A 23486-nucleotide genomic window follows, 5' to 3' on the forward strand; every position below is an offset into this window, starting at 1 on the left:
AACATGTTTTCATCAATGATAAGAAACTTATTTTTGTAAAAATAATAATATTATTTTCATAAAATTTTATCCAACTAATTATTAAAAAGTTAAAAATATTTCTCAGTCATACCATACCGAAGATATCCTTGATGTCAATCAATTAACATCTCTTGAACAAGGATAATTCCGCTACGAAGGAGAAACGAAGATTTCATTTTTCATGATCGAGCTAGTACTCAAAAATAAATTGCCCCCTTATCACATGCATGTACAAACTTACAATTATAATAATAAAAGCAATAGAATAGTATTATAGTACTCCATTCATTTTAAAAAGAATAATTTATTTTTTTATCTGTTTTCAAAGGTATGACCCTTTTTCTTTTTTTACAACACTTTAGTTTCAGTTTTCATGCGATATTAGAGGCGTATTCAGAATTTCGAAAGGATGGATGCACTATTACGAAACGATGCATCTAAGATATAAATTTGATCGGTTTGACCTTTACGTTCTTAACACTGAAATGTTAAATTTTAAAAATTATAGGTCCAACATACATAATACTACTAGTTTTAAATTTTAATACACACATTTGATTTAATTATATAAAAATTTTACTGTGCTAATTTTTTTAAGGAATTTCCAATGTTATACACTTGAAATTTTTGAAAGATTAAGCAAAAAAAACAAAAGAAAATTTGATTGAAACGCCAAAAGTGTTACCGATAACCACTTGGAGGGGTGTTACTAATAAAAATAAGATAGATATAAGATTTAAATTTCTATCTTTGCTTAGAGAGGTGCACCCAATCATCGCATTATTATATGCTACTTTTAACGTAGGTTCACACCTTCTATATTTAAATATTTTTTTTAAAAAAAATATAACACTACTATATAGTATAATCTAGAGAGGGGAGCATGGGTTCACATGAACCCACAGAATCCCCTCTAGATACGCCTCTGTTTTGATACATTGTCATAACTTTAATTAATTTAGGATCATAAGATTGATTTTTTTTTTTTAAAGTTAATGTCAAATTAAACTAGACTGTTTTTTTTTTTAAAACGGAGGAAGTATTATATTATTCTCTAAAGAGGACCACATAAACCTTTTTTCTGCTTTAGAAAAAGAACACCTTATCCCAAGTTGGAGTTTGTTGCTGCTATGGCCATTCTTTCTTCTTTTATTTTATTTTTTATGAAAAAAAAAAAGAATTCTTGGATCTAGTGTCATGAATATGAATATAATGTTGATAATATAATATACTATATAATATAGAGTACTGATGCAATCCAATCTCTGTCCATTTGTTTTATCTCCTTTCCCTTTTATACATAGAAGAATTTTAGATTCCAATATACACTTTCTTTTTCTTGCTTCCATGCTTGTACTCATTTCATATAATATAACCCCTTCCTTTTTCTCTTTAGGACAGTTACTCTTTTTTTTTTCTAGGGTTTCTTTTTTAAGTTGTCACTATTACAATTATATACTTCATCATGTTGACCAACAATTCTTAATCATAAATAGGAAATTGATTGAATAACTTATTTGTCTTCTTATGATATAATATCTGTTACGTTAGGAGGAGTCGAATTAAAGTCTTGCGTTCTAGCCCTTGACCCATAGTGGAAGTTTCAACATTAGGACAATTTTTAACCATACAGAAAAGTTGAAAGGATAAATTTGGGCATTATAAAATGATATTGAGTGTAAAAATACAATTTTTTTATTATGTTATTTTCTCTTCTTGCTCTCTACTTGAGACAATAACTTCATTATATATAAATAGTCATGTCTTTTATGTTCAATTGGGATTGGACTCTACTAAATCAATCAATCTTATCAATGTCTAAATACCAATCCTAAGCTAATTAATTAGGCTCTACACCTGCACATTCCAATTCTATAACATATTTCACACGTTGGAGATTCATTACATAAGGGAAAATATTAGACGCTTCACTAATGACAATGGACATGAAAGGACCAAAAGTGTAAAAAAAAATAGAAAAATTAGCAGTTTCAACCACTGCAGGGACGAGAGAGAGTTGCTCGGATGGTAAACACCCCCACTTTCGTGAGTTTGAGTAACCAAGAGAGCAAAAAAAGGGGGGGGGGGGGGGGGGGGAGCTCCTGGGGAGGGGTTTTAAAAAAAAAACAGTGCGGGGACAACTTAATTAATTTCGAAGAGTACATGGACAATATTTATTCGCCTTACTTTTTTTTACTCTGTTTAAAAAAGAATGTATTTTTTTTCTTAATTTGACAAGCAGCCAACATGATATGTTTAATACCTCAAGATGTTCCAAAAAAATTTATGCCCTCCTATTTTGATGCATACAAGTAGATATTTACACTTATATAAATTAAACAAGTAGACTTACATATATCCTAGGTATGTCGTAATATACATGTAGAATGCGAATTAGCACGTAGTAGACATGCGTCTTTAATTAGTTAATAGTAAATCAAACTTATTTTGATAATATTAATTAAGTGGTTGATGAGCGTAGGAGGTGGACTTTAACATACATCTATATGCATGAGGGGAAATATACCATTCCTATATATATGGCTACTACTATTCTACTTCTATGTCTATATCAAGCTAATTAATTATTAGTTTAGATACAAGGGGTTAATTAGGTCGGCAAATAGGGTATAGTAATAATTAATATACTACTTAGTAACAACTAACAAAGAATTACTTCTTTAATTTTGCAGGCATGCAGTTTCATAAAATTCATCTCCGTTTATTAGGAATGTTGAAATATGTGATCATCTCATCTAAAAGTTTAAGTTGTTAGAGAAAGCATATTCAATATGCCTCCTGATTATGTGTGGGCGTGCCTCTCTTTCTATAGGCCAAAGACGTGACTCTGATACCATATAAAACTATGTGTGACAATCTCATATGATATTCAATACTAGTTGGATGTAGTATGGAGAGAAATTGTCAACATTATACATTAATAATATAGATTATTTTCAAGCTCCAGGAAGCAACTTTTAGATGCTTTTGGTCCCAAATATCGTTGTGGTCTCACAAACAATTAAGTCCAAGATCTGCCAATATATTCTAACTCATGATCAGACTCATATAGGTTCTTAATTACTTCCAATAAATAACTAGCAAATTAGAGCAGTGAAAAAAAAAACTGATTGCAATTTATAGAGAAACAACCTAATTTTGTTTATATGAATAGCTTGCATAAAAAAATAAAAAATAAGGAAGTATGTTAGTGATTGCTCATTATATAACTACAACAAAAACAACTTTTAATAGCAATAAATATACACATTAATAAAAAGTGTTAAAATCTTTACCGGCATTAGTTAAATGTCATTAGATTCCATATCGATATAGGTTTTAGGGATATTTTCAAAGAGTGTTAATTGTCGCTATATATATATAATGGCAATTAATTAGCTATTTAATTAGCTATTGATCATTTTTGGTGTAGTGTATATCTCCAGTGCCACCCGACTCTAAGAAAGTGAAAATCTGATAATGAGTGGCAGTGAGACTCGAACTCGACCCCTATTCATGCTCTTAAACCGTAAGACACTAAGACTCATACTTACAAGAGCAAAACTTTGAGACGAGAAGTTCTTCTTGTTATCAGGAAGAAGAATATATTTATAAAGACAATTACAAATTTCAACTAATTCGTCTAAACCTAATTAGATATGAAAGAAACTTTTTGTTTCTCTCGTTAAATTAAAGAAGATGATGAAGTAATTAATTATATTACTAGTTAGGTCTATAATTAGTACACAACTAAGCATGATATGTTATGTATCAATTTTACTTGACAAAATTGAACTTGAATAGTTTCGTTACCTTTTATAAGATATTTTTTTTGGCTAAAATCAATTCAAACATTGTGGTTGGATCCTATTATGGATTTTTGACTATATTCTTCATAGGGGCATCTTATCTCTTCCTTCTCCGAGCTCTGGTAATTGAAAAAGAAAAATGAGAAGAAGATATCAACAACAACTGGTTGACGTAATTACGTGAATATAGTTCCAGATCTGTTGCTATCATATTTGCAATTACCTTAAGGTTGTGAGGAGTCAAGAACAAACCCAACCTTTGCTTCGATTAGAGTTAATTTCTCCTCTTCTACTATCGAGATTTCGGTTAAACCATGACATATTAATGATGCAAATCCAAGGAGTACTGCTTATTCAAGAAAAACTAAAATGAAAATATTATTGCTAAACACACTTTCAATTTGTATAAAAGGTTAATCCAATACCAATAATAATGTAGATTTATACCACTTAGAATCACCCAAAAACAAAAAAAAAACTACAGATTAATATTGTATATTTCAGAATAGAGATAAAACTATATGGAACAAGAAATAGAATGATTCACTTTAATTATTTGTTGTACCTGTGAAGAAGGAATAATGTAGCATGATTATGTTTGCTCATGAACAATCCAGGACAACAACTTATAATTCAAAATATTTGAAGTAAAGACGAAGATTCATTTCCTCCACTTGATTTAGAATTAAATTGCGCGACCTTCATCATGTGGTTGATTATCATCATCATCATCATCATCATCATCATCATCGTCATCATCATCATCTCTTGAAGTCATCCATCTAGGATCATCATTGAGACTAAAGGGTTTTATTTGGGAACTGATCAAATTAAGAGTTGGCATCACAAGTGGATTATTGTGTGAAGTATTTGAGCTTAAGAAATTGAAATGGTTCATATTAGCCCTGGGATCATGACTCTCAATGGGATGATGATTTGTCATATAATTAGGAGATGGAACTATAGGTTGAAATGTTGTTGTTATTGGATTGAAATACAATTGAGAACTCAAAGGAAAAGGCGAAGATGATGATCCCAATGATAGAGGGAAACTAGTATTTTGATGAGATTGATGATCATCATCTATTTGGGATGAAAATGAATTATTGTGTCCAAAATGACCTAAAGATAAATTTGAATTAGGCTGATCATCCCATTGATAGTTATAAGAATTGAAAGGCATGCCTGGTAAATTAGATGATCGATGATTGCCTAATGTAAAGACATGATTATCCTCTTGATTTGATTCCTCATGATTTGAAGCAATTGACTTGTTTTTTCCATGATCCAAATAAGGTGTACTATTCGCATTGAACCATTGAGAACGAACTTGTTGGACATCAGAGTACTCCTCATGGGGTGGTTGTTGAAACCTAGTGAAGTATTCAGGTGGTACAGGAAGTGGTGGAAGAGTATCGATATCAAGTTTAGTTGCTTCTAGTAGCCAATCTACAACTTTACTAGGTTGGCTCAGACCAAGCCTGTCTTGAAGATCATACAATTGAATTGCAGTTGGAACTGAAAGTCTAATTCTTCGATCTCTAAGCCCCCTTATCGTGCACACCTTACTATGCCTATCTTTCCCTCCAAAAGTACGCGATACGCGTACTATTCTTGGGTTTTTATTAACTCCCCATTGCCTTGAACTTGATGGTGCACTAGTCGTCTTTGAGCTCAATTTACTATCATTCGATTCTTGCTTCGTCTGAAAATTATTTCCACTTGATGAATTCATGATATATATCTCATATATCGTTCATCATCATCATCGATCTAGTAGAAATCAACAACATAACGAAAAATATCAAGCATCTATTAGATCGAGATAAAATATGAAAATTTTCTTGTGTACATAGTGCAATTTTTGGGGAAAATTGGAGTTGTGATTAATATTAGGGTAACCTCCAAAATCATTTCACTACCAAGACTTTGTAAGAATGACTAAGATCTAAAAAAAGAAATAGATGTTTAAAATTTTGTATAAACAATTACTAAAAGAGTTATGAATTGTGCTTACATAATTAGGTTTTGTAGAAGATAAACTACAACTTGTATATATCTTTGAGTGGCTAGCAAAACCTCAACATGGAATTAACAACTCTTGATAACATTTAACTTCTTTTATAATAATTTCCCCCAGCCTTGAGGCAAAAATGAGTTTATGGATCAAATTTGACCAAGAGAGAATAAATTTACAAGGATAAGTTATGGTTTGGAGAAAAAGAAGAAATGTTGGATTCTCATTATGTCATAATATTATCTCAGAAGAGGAAAGTAGAAGGCCACGTGGCGCTTACTCGTGCTGACACGTAATTCAATCCTATGGTTGAGAAAAATGAATAGTTTAAGTTTTATGTATCGACTGTATACAGACTTTTATATTATTTGTATATGTAGTCGCTATCGATAACTCTTTTTGTCCATAGGCTAGTTAAATAATAATGCAATAGAAATTTAATTTCTCGTATTTAGACTACTCCATCATGAAAGTGTTTTTTTTTTTTTTTTGTTTTAACAGTCAATTAGTCAAGAAGCTAGTCATTCTACCAGTTTCATATTTTAATTTTAAGTTTTGATACTATTTAATGATGCTAAGAAAGGAAGGTACACTGTTAACCTCACAAGGACCACCCTAGGGTTAGAAGAAAAAAAAGAAAAAAAGAAAGAAAAGGGTTTATTGCTTTTCTGCTAACTATAGTAGTAGTACAAATTAAAATAAATGGCTAATCATCCGACTTTAAAATTTTGCAAAAAAATAAAATAAAATATATGTTTGTTGTGAAGAGATTGTCGGTTACATGTGGAATGATTATTTTAAATAATAAGTATTTACTACTATTGTTGAATAGTGGACCATTATAGAATTATGTGTATTTAAAAATTTATAATTGCAATCATCTATTTATAAAAGATACATGGAGATATGTAATTTTTCAATGTGGCGTCTTAGGATATTATGGTTTCTTGTTTATGAATTATGATTTACTCATTTGATAAGATTGTATAAGAATTGGAGAAAATTTGGTGGTTTTTATAATTTGTAGGATTTTCATGTTTATAAGAAAAAACACAATCCAAGAAATCCGAATTACACATCCAAACAAAACTTTAACTTCAAGTTAATCTGATTTGAAATCATGATTTGTATTGCATTTCCAAGCGAACCCTAATTAGCCTCATCTCATACTCGAGATTGATCTAATTTTCTTATCAATATTATTATTAGTACCCTTCTACTATCTTATTCTTTAATTCAACTTATTTATTATTTTCTTATTACTTCGATTATCTTGTTATTTATAATGTTCATTTCTCCATTGTTTTCTATAGGGTTCTTCACTATATTATTTCCTTTCTCAATAATTTTAATATATTTTACTTGATCCGAGGATCTATCGAAAAATATCTATTTACCTTCACAAGATAGGGATAAACTGCATATACACATCACCCTTTTCAAAACTTTCTTATGAGATATATTACACTAAATATGTTATTGTTATTGTTGATTTTTAATCGTCTACATCACATAAATTGAGACGAAGAAAAGGGAAGGAAAGGGATTACTACATATGCATGCACAAGTAAATTAGCAGAAAAGAAATACCAGAAATCCTTGACAAAAGTTGGTAGTATAGTACCGTACTTATTCTCTTTTAATTTATAAAGAAACTATATATGTACAATTTGTTTGTGCAATTTTTGAAAGATGCTTACATAATTATGATGAAGAAATTAAAGATTAGGAAACACATGAAAATAAGAATGTTGATGAGTAATTAATTAATTAAGTCTCAAAAAAGGAAACAAATTAGTAATTAGAAAAACTAGTGGAAATGTAGTGGTATCCCCAAAGCTATATATATGCTCAATTGTAGAGGAGGGACCAACAAACCAATAATAATAATATGCAAGCTCTTGAAAGACTTTGCCACTTAGTACAAATGGACCACTTGCAGTGAGATTTTTTGCATGCAGCAGCACCAACTTGGACTTAGGACTTAATTCACTAATTAACTTAATGAATTTAAATTACTATTTTTTTAATTTGTTTTTGGCATTCGGAGTACGAATTGAAGTACTAATTAAATTTGGATCGCGCATTGCAGGTCCATTAGTGGGTGATGCTCCCAACAATATTTTCTTCATATCCAAGGCTCGAATGTGAGACCTCTAATTAAGGATGAAACAGTCCCACCATTGCACCATAACCCTAATAAATTTAAGGGAAAAATACGCGGTTAAGCAAACTTATACTACTTAATTACTCATCATAGCTATAGTTTGATATAATCACCACTCGTGACTAACATTAACCATTAATTATGTGGGCTGACTTCGAGTTTGTATAATTAGCCAACGTTTGTATATGTATAGTTTGCCACATTTGTATAGTTCGCAGCTAACAATTCTTTGTTTGATTTGTATTGTATACGATGGTTTGTATTTGTATATGACGATGATTTCCTTTGGTTTTTCAGTTTTGTCATCATATACATTCAATTTTTTTGTGTATAACTTTTTAAAGTTTGTATAAACGTGTAGTTTTCGGATTTTGTATAATATAATTTAAATAATGTAATTTGTATAATATATTTTGTATAATTGTTTAAAGTTCATATGTTTATATTTGTATCAATTCGTTATTTCGAGTTTTATTATATTTGTATAATCCAGATTTTATATTACTCAATATACAAAAACACGCGAATTATACAAACGAGATGTGAATTATACAAATTATTGTCCTCTCTCGCTCGCCTCTCTCCTCCCTCTCCCAATCTCGCTCTCCATAATATGCAAATACATATGTATAATATATATAATTGTCCGACCGATATATATATACAATTCACCACTTTCCTACTCTCTTCCCTTTCTCGCTCGCATCTCTCTTCCCTCTCCCAGTCTCGCTCGCCACTCTCCTCCCTTAGTTACGAATTGTAATTAGCAAACTATAGCTATGGAGTGAGATTAGGCTATTTTTGAATGGCTATATGCGAAAGTTACTCTAAATTTAATTAGTATTATCATTCAATAACAACGGTAGAAAGAAAAGGAATGATCAAATTCCAATCAACTGTTCCATTGGCTAATTAATTAACTGGAAAAGGGAAAATATTCACCAGAAATATTCAATATACGTTTTAAATACTATAAATCCTACCTAGCTTGATGCCCTGCGGGAAAGGTCACAACTCATATTTTGTGATTTCTATTTGAATTATGTATACATATATTAATATTTTTTTTAAAATGTGTGTACATAGAATAAAATTTGATTTTTAAATCTTGAACTCACTTATAATGAAATGTTAGTGCTGCAGAGGTAGAATCACTATTAAAGTATATGAATTCTGAATTTGTCATCAAATTTATAAACGATTAATTTTCCTAAATAGGGAGATCTAGAGGCTGGTGGTGGATAAATGGAAAGAAATTAAATGGAATCAAACCCTCATATGATAAAAATTTAGATGCCTCAAGGGTAAAACCACTAAAGTAAGTGCTTTAGATCCGAAAATTTTTGGAATTCTTTTTTTATTTATTTGATGTTTGATATTAGTATTAAATTTTTTGATTTTGAGACATACGAGACTGATTAAAGAAAAAATGCTATTTAGCAAGATTTTTTTCATTATGAGTTTCGAACTTATAAAGACGATGAGACTTAATTTTAATCTATAATGGATTTATAGGTTAATTTTTCTTTTCTACCACCGCTAAACCCTAAGGAATACAATAAATTTAGATAGATATTTTGACAGGCCACAATCTGCTCTAAGAGTAGAGTTGGCTACAATCATAACAGGCCAAAAGCTAATACTATAATTACTGAATTTTAGTTCATAAATATTGAGCAAAAAAGCATCCAATGTTTACAACCCTGGCCACAAATTTCACAAGTTGCTAGTCAAATTTTCCACTAGTAAATCCCAACTAATTTGGTAGACAAAAACTAATTATTTTACTTATTTACTCCTAAGTTAACCTACGAAATAACTAGGTGACATGTGAAAACTGACAGTCTTGAAAAGAGAAAAGAGATGAGTAATCTATTACTCAACATAAAATAGAGTCCAAAATAACAATAGAAATAACCTCACAAAATTCATTTAGAAAAAAGAAGTCCAAACAAGTAACAAGGTAACAATTGAGTCTTGCAAAATAAGATTATTAAAGTGTGTGGATGCTATACCAAAATGAACTTCAATTTACGAGTTGCCAAAAACAAAAACAAAAAATGTATTTTTCTTTTATCTAAAAAAACTCAATTATGATAAAGAAATTTAGGTCAAACACACACCACAAGAGAATACACATATTCATCTAATTTGTGCTTGAATTAAGTTACACCAAATTTAGAACAAATTAAGCAACAAATTAAAGAAATAGAGGTTGCAATAAATCATAAATGGATGATCAACTTATTGCCACACTGTTAAGAAACATAACAATTACTTCCTCCGTTTCAATTTATCTGTCCTATTTCTTATAATTCGTTGAAAAAATAATCTCTTTCTGCTTTTTGACAACTCTTTGATTTCAACTTTGATCATAACATGCTTAAAACCACAAAATTAAAAAATATTTTAATACATTTAACATATTTTTAATATAGACTATAAATTTTTTTTATTTTTTTTACTTTCATCCCATATATAATACTACTAGTACTGCATCTGTGATTTTGTGGCCTGCAGACTAACAGAATGACTAATGGACTGTGCTATCAACTGCTACTAAACTTCAAGGCCAGAAGGAGTACGTGTGGGCACTGGCCAGCATCATCATCACTTATTTCCCTCAGAAAATGTAGGATAAACTCTCACTTACCTTACATTTTTTATAATATTTGTTTCGATTTGTTTGATCTACTATATATTATTTTAATCTGTTTAAAAAAAAGTGATCTTCTTTCTTTTTTTCAACAGTTTTTTAATGTCAACTTTCCATATGGTATTTAACTACAAGATTAAAAGATATTTTAGACCAAAAACTCAATTATTATTATTTTACTTTCTTAAGCATCATACCAAGAAAAAATAGATCAAACAAATTAAAACGAAAAAGAATAATAAATACAGTCTGCAAATCAGTCCCACCCCTCTAATTGCCGGAGAGGCATTTAATGTTTTTTTTTCAACTACTCTCTTGGTTCACTTTTACTTTATTAATGGGCTCATTTGATTGTGGAATAAGTTACTCCAAAATTAGTTATCTCAAGATTGTTATTTCAGCTTTGATATGGGATAAAAATAACATTATAATTTTGTGATAAATTATCTCGTAATTTAATCTCAACCAAATATATATGAAACAAACTCATTCTAAAACTGATTCTAAGATTAATTATTATTTCTTATGATCTCTCGTATCAAACAAGCCCTTAGTTCTTAATTTAATCTTTTTTTCAATACATTTTCCAAAAATATCGAATTTAGTATATCCAAAAGTGATATATATAGTAAAAATACTCCATATGTGTCTAATTATTGGTACATTTTTCCTTTTTTTAGTTGTCTGACAATTTTTTTTACCTATTATACCCTCAATTGATTACTTTGAAAAAAGATAGAACTTCTTGAAAATTTTAAGTTTTTAATTCATTCACTTCATAATTAATTGGGGTAAACTGATAAATTCACTATATCAATTATTGTTTTCTTAATAGATGTGACAATTCAAAAATAAAGAATATTGTTTTATTTATTATTCTCTTTTATCAAATTAATACTGAAATAAATAAAAATAAACGGAGAAAATAATAATGAGCAAATAAGGAATTAAAGATGAGAAGAGAGCATGCAGTAGTGTTTAAGAAAGTAAGGATTTGGGGATCTAAATATGTAGTGTCCCTTTCAATTGAGACAGTTATTTTCAGATCCCAATACACACTAACATAAGTTCCCCTTCCCCACACTGACTGACACACTTTCTTTCTTTTCCTTTCTATTGATAAAATATAATAAAACAAAAACAAAAGAAATACAAAAGGAAGACAGACGTGATGAATTTAATGATAAATGCATGCTTCCAATAATGCACACTATTACTCAACAAGAAGAAAAAAAGCCAACCTCTAGGATCCTTTACTCATAACCAACACCTACCAATAGGCCCATTACAACCGTCCCAATTTATGTAACGATCGATTTAGTATAGTTATATCATTTATATATGTATTGTAATGACTTATATCTCAATTTATGTAACGATCGATTTAGTATAGTTATATCATTATATATATGTATTATAATGGCTTATATCTCAATTTATGTAACGATCGATTTAGTATAGTTATATCATTATATATGTATAGCTTATATCTCAATTTATGTATTGATATATATGCATTTTAATAATTTAGATCTTGACTTATGTAATGATTTCATAAAAGATTTCAATTCACAATTAACAGTTAAATTATGAATGAGAGCAAGTTTTCAAGATTATATTTAAAGAATCAAAACTGTGATAAAACAAGGATTTTCTTTATATGTGGACCTATAGAAACCAAAAAAAAATAAAAATGCTTTGATGATTGGTGGTGAAAAGTGGCGGATATCTTGTAATTAGTCGAGGTACGTGAAAGTTGACGGATGGTTACTTTAAAACTTTGCCTTTACCATATAACATTTTGCAATTTGTGCTGAATCTAGAAGTTTTATTTGATCAAACTTTTCTTAGAAGAAAATTATACCTGCGTATTCATTATGCATTAAAAGAAAAGAAAAAAATCGAATTTAAATTAATGTCATGTCAATTACTTAAACTAGATAGATTATGACTTTAATCATCTAAAACCTATTAATTGTTTAAAGGTTACGACTTTCACCTCACAATAGATGACTAGATCACCCATAGCATAATTAAATTTAGGTTAGTAGATAAAATCAAGATCAAAAAGGCTAATGTCGTTGTACTTTGCTATATACATCTTTGGACACATAAAAATTTGGTCCTAATCAAATGTGAAGACTAATTGTCTAACTTGTTTGTTGAGAACATACCAAATAATTAATATGACAAATGACATTCAAGACTTATTTGAGTTAGCTAATTATGATTTTGATCATTGCATTAATTACGTCTAGTCTAGATAAATATAGGAATAATAGGGTACGTACGTTAGCTCCTTTGGTTGAATCGTGGCATCATATCAGAGCGTTAATGCAACGGGTGTGTTCAGTACAAAGAAAACTATTTTTTTTTTGTTGAATTTGATACGCAAGTAAAAACTATTATTCTAAAAATGGACGGAGCAAAAAGAAAACCCTTTTTTGTTTGGACGTATTGTCACAAGCTGATCACAGCCAAGCAATGACACATATTATCCGCTTTAGCTCAACCCGCATCACAATTAAATTATCATATGAAATTATGAACTTGTATTATACTCTTATAAAACCTTTCATTTTAATATGAGATTTGTCTAAAATAGAATATATGTGTCTTGTCGTTCTTTCTCTTCATCTATATTTCCTCATCAGCTTGTCCTCCATCATGGGCATCACAGACTAAAATGATTAAAGACAAGTCCAATACGCAATATTCTAATTTCCTTGTCCTTAATTTAGAGTGCATCTCCAAATATAATCCTTCGTAAAGTGATAAAAGACTACTCTTTTTTTTTTTTTTAAATCACGGGATAGAGGAAGGGGATTACAAAATGGGGAGTCAAACACTCATCAACAAAATGAAAGTTTAGGTAGTTAATTACCAGATCTGTATGAAGACTATTCTCTCTCTCATTCCTAGCATACTTCCTCATTTTTTAGTCAGTACTGAAATAATCGATATTTTTCAACACTAGTAGAGCTATAGCATTATGATCAAAATTCAAAATGTCAATGTTTTGTCAAGACTATAAGATTCTAAATAAGAGTATTTGACTATCAAACTAGAAAGATGATGCCATCACAGAACAGAACAGAAAAGAACAGTATAGTTAACATTGCACTATATCAGTCTCCGCAGCTAGTTTGCAAATTTTATCTATGATTCAAGTGTGTTAAAGAACCGCGGCTAGAAGCCTAGAACTATAGGACCCTCCAACTTCTGAAAGACATGGATGTATATCAGCATTCAGCAATTCCCATTCAAATGCATGTTTTTGTGAGTTTTAAGTTGCATTGGGTGACAACCTCAGCTATATATTCACGCGCTCCACATTCAGTGAGTTGATTCATGGATGATGATTGTTAATTTGGTCTTTAGAAAGTCAGATAACTACTCACCACTTGACACACCTAGGATTGTCATTGTCACATACATATTGGCCTATGTTTGAGTCTATAGAAGAGCAACAAGACTGATGTGATCAACTCAATCTCACCAGATTCTGGAATTATAATAACATCCAGATTAGTTGACACACCGTTTGTATCGATCAAAAGACTGTTCAATAGTCTTTTAACCCCATTCTGGTCTGATGTAAGAAGATATGTTCATTAATATAACATAGATGGCATCATGGCAGTGCAAAGAAAAATTAAGGTACGTCTAAGTTTCTGAGCCCTTCACTGAACAGTGCAGTTATATTGTACACAGCATGATCCCCAACAAGTTGGCAAAGTTCATCAAGATTCAAGTGTGACACAGTGTCCTTCAAAAGATATACACGTGTATTAGCAATTCCCTTTTATGTGTTCTTAAGAGTTTTGCATCCGTTCTTGGACACTCGATAAAATTGAAACGATACAGAGAAGATTGGCATGGCCCATGCACAAATCAAGAAATGATAAAGAGTATTTCATTGGGTTTTAACCTCAGCTATTTGCGCTCCATGCCCATCTAAGTTTCCTGCTGGACAATAATAATTGTATTTGGTCCTTAGAGAGTCAGGAAAAGAACAGCTAGATAAACCTCAGATTGTCATGTATACCAATTTTGACTCTAGGAAGGAGCAACTAAACTGATGTTCTGTAGTCATGCAATTTAAATGTCACTACAATTACTTTACACACCACACGAATTATACGTTAGATCCAAAGATGTATCGAAGTTAGCTTTCACCCTACCAGTTAATAATACGTTGAATAAGATAAAAGAAGTTCAATCCTTGAATTGCAAGAACTACATATATTGCTGAAATGAAAACTGCAGATCAAGATTCTTTATCCAGACAAGGATTTGATGTCGTAATGACTCAATGCTCAATCGGGAAGGACAATGTATATCTTAGATTGCAAGGGATCAACAAAGAATAATCAAGATTGAGCAAAATAAACATTTATACTATATATAATAGAAATTTTCTAACAGAGAAAGTATTTTGCAGCTTACATTTCAATTTACTTTCTGCAAAGTGGAAACAAGATTTGAGGCTCCAAAAGCTGCAGAGCCACCAACAACAGAAAGTAGAGCAACCACAACCTGCAAACCAATTTGCCAAGGGTAATCTTCAGGCACCAGATACACACAAACAGGGCCAACAGCAAGCAATCCCAAGCTCAAACTGAAGAGTGCTGATGGGGTTGAAGGGTCAGTAGCTGCTGAAAGAATCCCCAATTCTTCGGCTTTGGAAAGAAGACCAAGTCTTTCAATTGCCGACAAAGAGAGTCCAGATTTCTCAGCAGCTGATAGTAAACCAGCTTTCTCTGCTTTAGTTAACAGCCGCAATTGCTCCACTCTTGTCAATAACTTCACTGTTGGTGTAGATGAAGAATTGCCCGGCCGAGGTTTCTCCCCTACTGGAAATACAGTTGTTGTCTGCAGTAAATGTTAAAGACACATGAATTTCCTCGTATATGCATATTCCTCTGTCCATAGAGTACATTGAATATATAGAAATGGCAGGTCGATTTCTCAAGTCACATTTCTTCCTGATTCCAATTTTCTTCAACAAAGAAAGTAATGTTTCTGAGATAATAACTATTACTTTAGTGACCATCCGAGAAATCAACTCCAGAATTAGCTATAATAGTGTTACACTTGTTCGTATTAAAAGAGCTACTCTTCAATGATCAATGAAAATAAGACTGTTCTACCTATTCCAAAGGAACTTGAGTTACATCTCTTTTTCATTCGCCCCTTTGATACCCCGAAAATGAATAAATTATTTTTCTTAGGAACACATACAATGATCTATCAGGTTACAAATTCGACCCATGAAACATCAGGATTGTCTTCCTAAGAGAATCTTAATAGCTTAGTTGGTTGACCTATCTGAACTTTCATCTCGCTTGTGAGACTCGATTTCCCACCTTGTAATCCCCTCACCCATTTCCCCTTCACCTACCCACAATTTGCATTATTAATTACGTAAATGTTGAGATATAATGCAAGCAAGTAGATAAAAAAAAAATGGAACCTTTTTAGAAGTAACGGTTTTGGTAGTAGATGGAGTTGGTTTTTGTGTAGCCATGGATCGGATGAGAAGTGGTGTGTTTGAAGCAGAAAAACGTGAAATCGCAATGGCGCCCTCCATCATCATCATCTTCTTCTTCTTTTTCACTGGTTCAATTATTTGTGCTAAAAGAGTTCAAAGCTAAAGCAAGTTTCCATCTTTGTGAGGCCACAACCCGGAGAAGATAGCATGAAATGTCTGATTCAATTCTAGCCGGTAGATATTCCACGTGGCAGTGCCTGGTTGGATATACTGGTCCTATGCGTGCTTGCCTCGTCCACTCACTTTCCTCAATGGAAATTCTTTTAACATGCATATTAATCCTTTTGATAAATTCAACTTGTCTCGAAATTGTTCGATAATTATTTAATTAATAAAATATTCAACGGAGAGATAAAATAAATTTAGCCAAATACTCTTAGAATTAAGTTTATTTACTGATATTTAATATAATAGTCAAAATACATATATTTGTAGAAAGAAAGTGTTGTATTGTTACTTTTTATAAAGAGGAGATGGGACATTCTATATCCTCGTCACATTGTTTTAGATACCGCTTCTTATCATGAAATTGATAGAAATCAGTTGAAGAATGATTAAAATCATGAGAAATCTTTAATTTAATAAATTTGGAACTCTACCTTCAATTTTGGGGTGATATCCAAATAATATGGTAAAGGAAAAATAATAAAAACGAGTACATTATGAAGGAATTTTGAAGAAAAAAAAATAAGAAAACCTAAAATGCCCTTAATTTGAAAGTCTACCTTTAATTTTGTGGTGATATCCAAATAATATGGTAAAAGGAAAAAGGGTAAAGAGTCAAATATGCCCCTAAACTATTCGAAAAGGATTAGATATACCCTCCGTTTAAAGTTTGACTCACTCGTGCCCTCGCCGTCTAACTTTTCGTCTAGATATGCCCTTCCGGGCGTTAGTTGGCCTGCTGGACATATCCAACTCATTTTCCATTTCTTTAAATGGCACATGGAATTGTCATATCATTTTGACTTTACCACATGACATTTATATGAAAATGGAAAGAGATCAATTATGCCCCTAAAAAATTCGAACTCATAAACACCTAATCCGACCCATAAATTAACCCTTCTTTTAAATAAACTACTCGACCCGTTTTCAACAATTTTGTTTAAATTTTTATTTTTTCGGTAAATCTCGAAAATGAGTAATTGATTAATAAAAAATAGGAAAAATATGAAAAAAAATATAAAATTAACGCAAAAAATTCACAAACAAATATTGTAACCTTAAATTCAACAATTTTTTTATTTTTTATTTTTTTCGGTAAATCCCGAAAATGACTGATTGATTAATAAAATATATGAAAAATATGAAAAAAAAAATATAAAATTAACGCCAAAAAATCACAAATAAATATAGTAACCTTGAATTCAAAAATTTCAACAATTTTTTTTTATTTTTATTTTTTTCGGTAAATGCGAAAAATGAGTAATTTATTAATAAAAAATATGGAAAAAAATAAAATTTATTCCAAAAACTCACAAATAAATAAAGTAACCTTAAATTCAACAATTTCAACATTTTTTTTTAATTTTTAATTTTTTTCTGTAAATCCCAAAAATGAGTAATTGATTAATAAAAACTAGGAAAAAAAAATATAAAATTAAAAAAATTGTTGAATTTAAGGTTACTCTATTTATTTGTGAATTTTTGGCATAAATTTTTTTTCTTCATATTTTTCCTATTTTTTATTAATAAATTACTTATTTTCGGGATTTATTGGAAAAAAATAAAAATTTAAAAAAAATGTTGAAATTTTTGAATTTAAGGTTACTATATTTATTTGTGATTTTTTGGCGTTAATTTTTTATTTTTTTCATAATTTTTATTAATCAATTACTCATTTTCGGGATTTACCGAAAAAAATAAAATTTTTAAAAATTGTTGAAATTGTTGAATTTGAGGTTACAATATTTATTTGTGAATTTTTGGCGTTAATTTTACATTTTTCCTATTTTTTATTAATCAATTACTCATTTTCGGGATTTATCGGAAAAAAAAAAATTTAAACAAAATTGTTGAAAACGGGTCGGTAGTTATTTAAAAGGAGGGTTGATTTATGGGTCGGATTAAGTGTTTATGGGTTCAAATTTTTTAGGGGCATAATTGATCTCTATCCATTTTTATATAAATATCATGTGGTAAAGTCAAAATGACATGACAATTTCATGTGGCATTTAAAGAAATGGAAAATGATCTGGATATGTCTAGCAGGCCAACTAACGCTCATAAGAGCATATCTAGACGAAAAGTTGGATGGCGAGGGCACGAGTGACCCAAACTTTAAACGGAGGATATATCTAGACCTTTTCGAATAATTTAGGGGCATATTTGACCCTTTACCTAAGGAAAAATAATAAAAAAGAGTACATTATGAAGGAATTTTGAAAAAAAATCAGAAAACCTAAAATGCCCTTGTGGGTGAAGAGAGAACCCGATTGTATCAAATTGCCTAAAATAAAACCTGCAAGGCCCTAATGCTAAAACCCTAACCCCTTTAGAGATCTTTGCTGCTGCCCCTCCTCCTCTCAGTCGCACTCTCCTTCTCTCGACTAGCTTCAATGGCGGACTCTGTGATATCAGTTGACAAGGTCAAAGCTTTCTGGCACTCTCAGGTTCATGACGAAGAAAGATGGAATCTCAACAAGGTATCTCCTTTTCCTGATTTTATCTCTTTTTCTAGATACACGTTATTCATATATACATATCAGTAACCTGGGAGAAATTTGCTTCGGTCTTTGTTTTGTCTTCTTCCGTTGTTGTGGATTTTATGGACGATGCCGATTATACTCGTTGTAATGATGAACAACGAGTTAAGCGTGTTATAATTGGATCTTAAGAGATTTGAGTTAGGATTAGAAATAATTTGGCTGAAAATGTGATTGACAATTTGATTGATTTGCTGCCTATACCAAATATTCAGAAGAATAGATCTTATATGTTTTCTAAAACAGTGTTATTAGAATTAATAAGTAAATTCAATAAAATTTCAGTTTGATTTCTCGAATTAACTTGTTAATTTTTATTTTTTTTGAAAATGGTAATTGTTAATTAACTTGTTAATTCTTATTACATGTTTCTCAAAACACATAAGATTGTCTTCTTGAATCTTTAGTTCGAGCATAGAATCTTTTACTTTTGTTCTTTGTTGTTTTGTGTAAATATATCTTTTATGTTTTTTATTGTTCAAATCATGCTTTCTCTGTAACACATAGAAAATAAATTATGACTCACTGAACTTATGTATGCATATAAGTGTTTTGCTAACCTACTATAACCATGTTGAAAGAAAATGGCAGAGAGGAAAACATTCATCTTCTTTAGCATAATGTAGAAGTCATCTTTTTGTTTCTGTAAAAAGTTTCGGTCCCTGCATTTCTTTGATTATCACATTAAAACTGTTAGGTCAATTCTCTTCTTCAACTAGCGAAACAAAACAGTATTAATGGAGTATAAGAGTGTTTTGTTGTAAACTAATAACAAGGTGAAATGTCTGAACAGAAATAACAATCAAATCTTTTGTGAGAAGAAGGTTATTCTATTGCATAGGCCAGAAACAAAGACTTATGGCTATGATTTTCCATGCGAAGCAATAAATTATGTCAAATATGGGTTGCAGAAGCTTTAACGGTTGAATCGAAAGGCAGCAACTAGCGATGGGAAGAGCTTTGGTATAGGGTTTAATCCGACAGTGAATAAAGTAAAAAGAGGAAGGATAATTGGGTATAGATTTTTGATGGAACGACCAAAAAGTCCCTCACACTCTGGTACTTCTTAAATAAGATGTTAGGACATTTAAGGAAACAAGAGTCTGGGTGCAATGCTAACCTATTATGACCACGTAGTAGGTGATTGAAGATTGCAGCGGTAGGAAAAGATTTTGCAAAAATAGATATTTCTCTAGGCTACAAGGGATTGGAGGCAAGAAAGGTGGCTAGAGATGATTTCTGTGTGGGAGAGATATTTATTAGTGAAGGAAAGAAACATCCTTATAATCAATGTCTTTTGGGGTATCGATGGAAAGATAAATTATGTATCACGCTAAGCTACTCTGCCATATAGCAGGCTGGACCTAAAAGCTTCGGGCAATGCTAAGCTACTAGGTTTATGTTGGTCTAACTCTGATTTATGTTACAATAAATAACCTTTTGTTTAATGAGATAAAACAAAGGAAACAAGGAACAACAACACAGTGGTTGGTAAAATGTTTGAACCATTGTGTCACATATCTATGTTGCACAGATACCTCAAGACCACGCGTTTACACTTCTGTTGACCTAACATGATTTAGGTGTGAGTGTGGGATATGGATCAGATTTGCTACTTGACTAAAACTATGGTAGAGAATTATAGGTTGGTTGTATTTTTGGTTTAGATTTTGGTATTTTATATTCATGTAAACATGTGTGCACAGCTACATGAATAATGGTTTTGTCCCAAATCAGTAGGAATATTACTTTATCAAAAAATGTAACTTGTTTTTTCATAATCAGATATATAGATTATAGAGAGATCCATACTTGGGTAAACTTTTTTTCAGACTCTTTATTGTGTATGATATGAATTATGATCAATGTTTCTCATTTTCTGGGCTTTATAGAGTTTTACCTTAATCTTTTTTGCATTTTGCTTTTGCAGAAACTGCTTCGAGCTACTGCTCTATTTGCTGGCTCCATCATTTTGATGCGCCAGTATGGGGATCTCATGGCTATCTGAAGGACGATTGATATTCATTCTCAGCTTCAGATTCAAGTCGGATGAAGTCCTAATCTCTGCCTTCCCCTCCCCTCTCCCCCTTTATGGAAGTATGAAATCTTATGAACTATAGAAAGTGTAGCTTATCTTCAATTGTCTAGGACAGCTTTGTCACCTTGTGTTTTGATGCCCCTAAGTACTTGAAATTTCTGGATATTTATATGTTTGTGACATGGAAGTGAAAGAGCCGAATGAAAAAAACAAAGGACCAATAAATTGAGCATGTTGTTTGTGTTTTCTTGTCAATTTTTTGTTTTATGGACTCCAGAACTACAGGTTAGTTGGTCATGTACCAAAATCTCATGCCGGTGGAGTACGCATTTCACATCCCTGTTCTAGGTTGCAGCAATAATGCCTGTTCTTAACCGCCCTGGAAACCCTTCATTAACACTTCTTACATTGGCAGTGAGGCTGTTGGGCACTTTGTTTCATATGTATGTAAACCTGCATCAGATTGTTTTAGTGCCAAAATAACCATTCAGCTATGTTCCTTTGTAGCCTAATGTCTTTCAAAAGGTGGTACAGGCTCAATCTGCTCTGGCTTCAATTTTCCATGAAAAACAGTAATTTGCTCGAGTCGGTACACTCTATCACTGAAGCCTAATAGCCTGTCGTAGCGTATTTGAAAATTGAAGCTTGGTTTGAAATGCATTTCACTTTTCTTTTCTTTTTTAAATGTGGACATCAGTAGTTTAGTAGCTGTCGTTGAAATGTCAAACTACGTTACTGCACAGCTGTATTCTAATTTGCTGACTTTTTCTTCAATATCTCTGTCATAATAATATCCATTCCCAAGTCATTGACTTAGTTAAATAAACTATGGAGTTGGCTTGAAAACAATCCTTCTATAAAACAAAACATGAATAATCTTCACAATTCCATACAACCACATCACATCTTAGTCTTGTATCATGGCTTTCACTAGCTATCATTTCATCCTTTTTTGTGCACTTCTCCTCTCCATTTCTTCTTATTGCATAGGCCAAAATTCTCCCCAGACCAAAGCATTGATCCTTGCTGTGAAAAAAGACTCAACTACTCTACAATACATCACACAAATTGGTCAAAGAACTCCTCTTGTGCCCATCAAGTTAACAAATTCATCTTGGTGGACAAACTTTATGGGTAAACTGTGAAAATGGTTATGTGAGTTCCACTTATCGACCGGCTCTTTGTGGCTCAACTCAATGTACTATAGCCAAAGTTAACACTTGTGGAAACTGCAGCACCAGTGCTCCCAAGATTAGCTGCAACGATAATGCATGTTACAACACCCCAGAGAATCCATTCATCAAGACTTTGTATAGTGGTGGTGAAATTAATGAAGATGTGTTATCGATACAGTCTACTGATGGATCAAATCCTGGTAAGTTTGTTAAGATTCCAAGCTTCATTTTCACTTGTGTTCCTACATTCTTGACTGAAGGTTTAGCTAGTGGGGTGAAAGGTACTGTTGGATTGGGAAGGAATCGTATCGCGCTTCCTTCCCAATTAGCTGAAATCTTCAGCTTTCCAAGAAAATTTGCTGTTTGTTTGAGTTCATCCACACAATCTTCTGGTGTCATATTTTTCGGTGATGGCATGATGCTTCCAAAAATTGACGTCTCTAAAGATCTCATCTTTACGCCGTTGATCACCAACCCTTTTGGTACTGGATCAGTTCCTTTCCTGAATGAACCTTCCTCAGAGTACTTCATTGGAGTGAAATCTATTAGAGTGAATGGCAAAACAGTGACAATTAATAAAAAATTGCTTGGGATTGACAAGAGAGGAGATGGTGGAACCAAAATAAGCACAGGAACTCCTTATTCAATCTTAGAAACTTCCATCTATGATGTTGTGACTAAAGCATTCATCGATGAGCTATCTAATGCAACCAGAGTGGCTGCTGTGCCACCTTTCGAGACATGTTTCAGCTCAAAAAGTGTTGGTAGCACGAGGGTTGGACCAGCTGTTCCTACCATTGATCTTGTGTTGCAGACTACACGAGTATATTGGAGGATTTTTGGGTCGAATTCAATGGTGAAAGTTAGCCAAGATGTGATCTGCTTAGGATTTGTGAATGGAGGGATTAAACCTACTACTTCAATAGTTATAGGAGGATATCAACTTGAGGACAATCTTCTACAGTTTGATCTTGCCAAATCAACACTTGGTTTTAGCTCATCCCTTTTGTTCCACCAAACTACATGTGCCAATTTCAACTTCACAACCAAGGCTTAAAAAAACTGTCCTTTAGCAGTATCTTTCCCCCATTCCAGAATTGTTTAATAAAAGAGAAAAGGAACATATACTGTTGAAACTTTATAATCAATCAGAATAATGTGAACTCTTTCCAGATGATTCTTGATTTCTAGCAGTATGCATAATATTCTAGATACAATGTTCCTCCATCATTAAATAGTAAATACACAACAAAATATGATAAAAACTGCAAAAGTGCATTCACTAAAATGCACAATGCTGAATTGTTATAAACCAAAGCCAATGAGACATATTTACAACTG

At 31.6% G+C, this 23486-nt stretch overlaps 4 protein-coding genes, 1 non-coding gene and 1 pseudogene across 5 annotated transcripts in view; 4 read left to right on the plus strand and 2 right to left on the minus strand.

Annotated features, from left to right (window-relative positions):
• Positions 1–23486, plus strand: part of LOC125832584 (psbP-like protein 1, chloroplastic) — a 132350-nt gene that overhangs the window by 103437 nt on the left and 5427 nt on the right. The gene's annotated exons all lie outside the window — the stretch shown is intronic.
• LOC125832583 (transcription factor TCP13-like) lies at positions 4329–6017 on the minus strand. The gene is made up of 2 exons (XM_049511767.1): positions 5848–6017; positions 4329–5603 (listed from the first exon to the last, which is right to left on the minus strand). The coding sequence occupies exon 2, from the start codon at positions 5563–5565 to the stop codon at positions 4516–4518; it is 1050 nt and encodes a 349-aa protein (XP_049367724.1). The 5' UTR covers positions 5566–5603; positions 5848–6017; the 3' UTR covers positions 4329–4515.
• On the plus strand, positions 14499–14597 carry LOC125832730 (U6 spliceosomal RNA). Its single transcript, XR_007443257.1, has one exon. It is a non-coding gene; the product is annotated as a U6 spliceosomal RNA (small nuclear RNA).
• LOC125832586 (uncharacterized) lies at positions 15050–16356 on the minus strand. Its single transcript, XM_049511774.1, has 2 exons — positions 16147–16356; positions 15050–15545 (listed from the first exon to the last, which is right to left on the minus strand). Exons 1-2 carry the CDS (start codon positions 16270–16272, stop codon positions 15123–15125), a joined length of 549 nt encoding a protein of 182 aa, XP_049367731.1. The 5' UTR covers positions 16273–16356; the 3' UTR covers positions 15050–15122.
• On the plus strand, positions 18633–21201 carry LOC125832589 (mitochondrial import receptor subunit TOM5 homolog). Its single transcript, XM_049511778.1, has 2 exons — positions 18633–18872; positions 20863–21201. The coding sequence occupies exons 1-2, from the start codon at positions 18786–18788 to the stop codon at positions 20938–20940; spliced, it is 165 nt and encodes a 54-aa protein (XP_049367735.1). The 5' UTR covers positions 18633–18785; the 3' UTR covers positions 20941–21201.
• On the plus strand, positions 21810–23461 carry LOC125832581 (probable aspartic proteinase GIP2; annotated as a pseudogene).

The sequence above is a fragment of the Solanum verrucosum genome, unplaced genomic scaffold (genome assembly GCF_900185275.1).
Source record: "Solanum verrucosum unplaced genomic scaffold, falcon-dt-bn FXZP01000009.1, whole genome shotgun sequence".
NCBI classification, from domain to species: domain Eukaryota; kingdom Viridiplantae; phylum Streptophyta; class Magnoliopsida; order Solanales; family Solanaceae; genus Solanum; species Solanum verrucosum.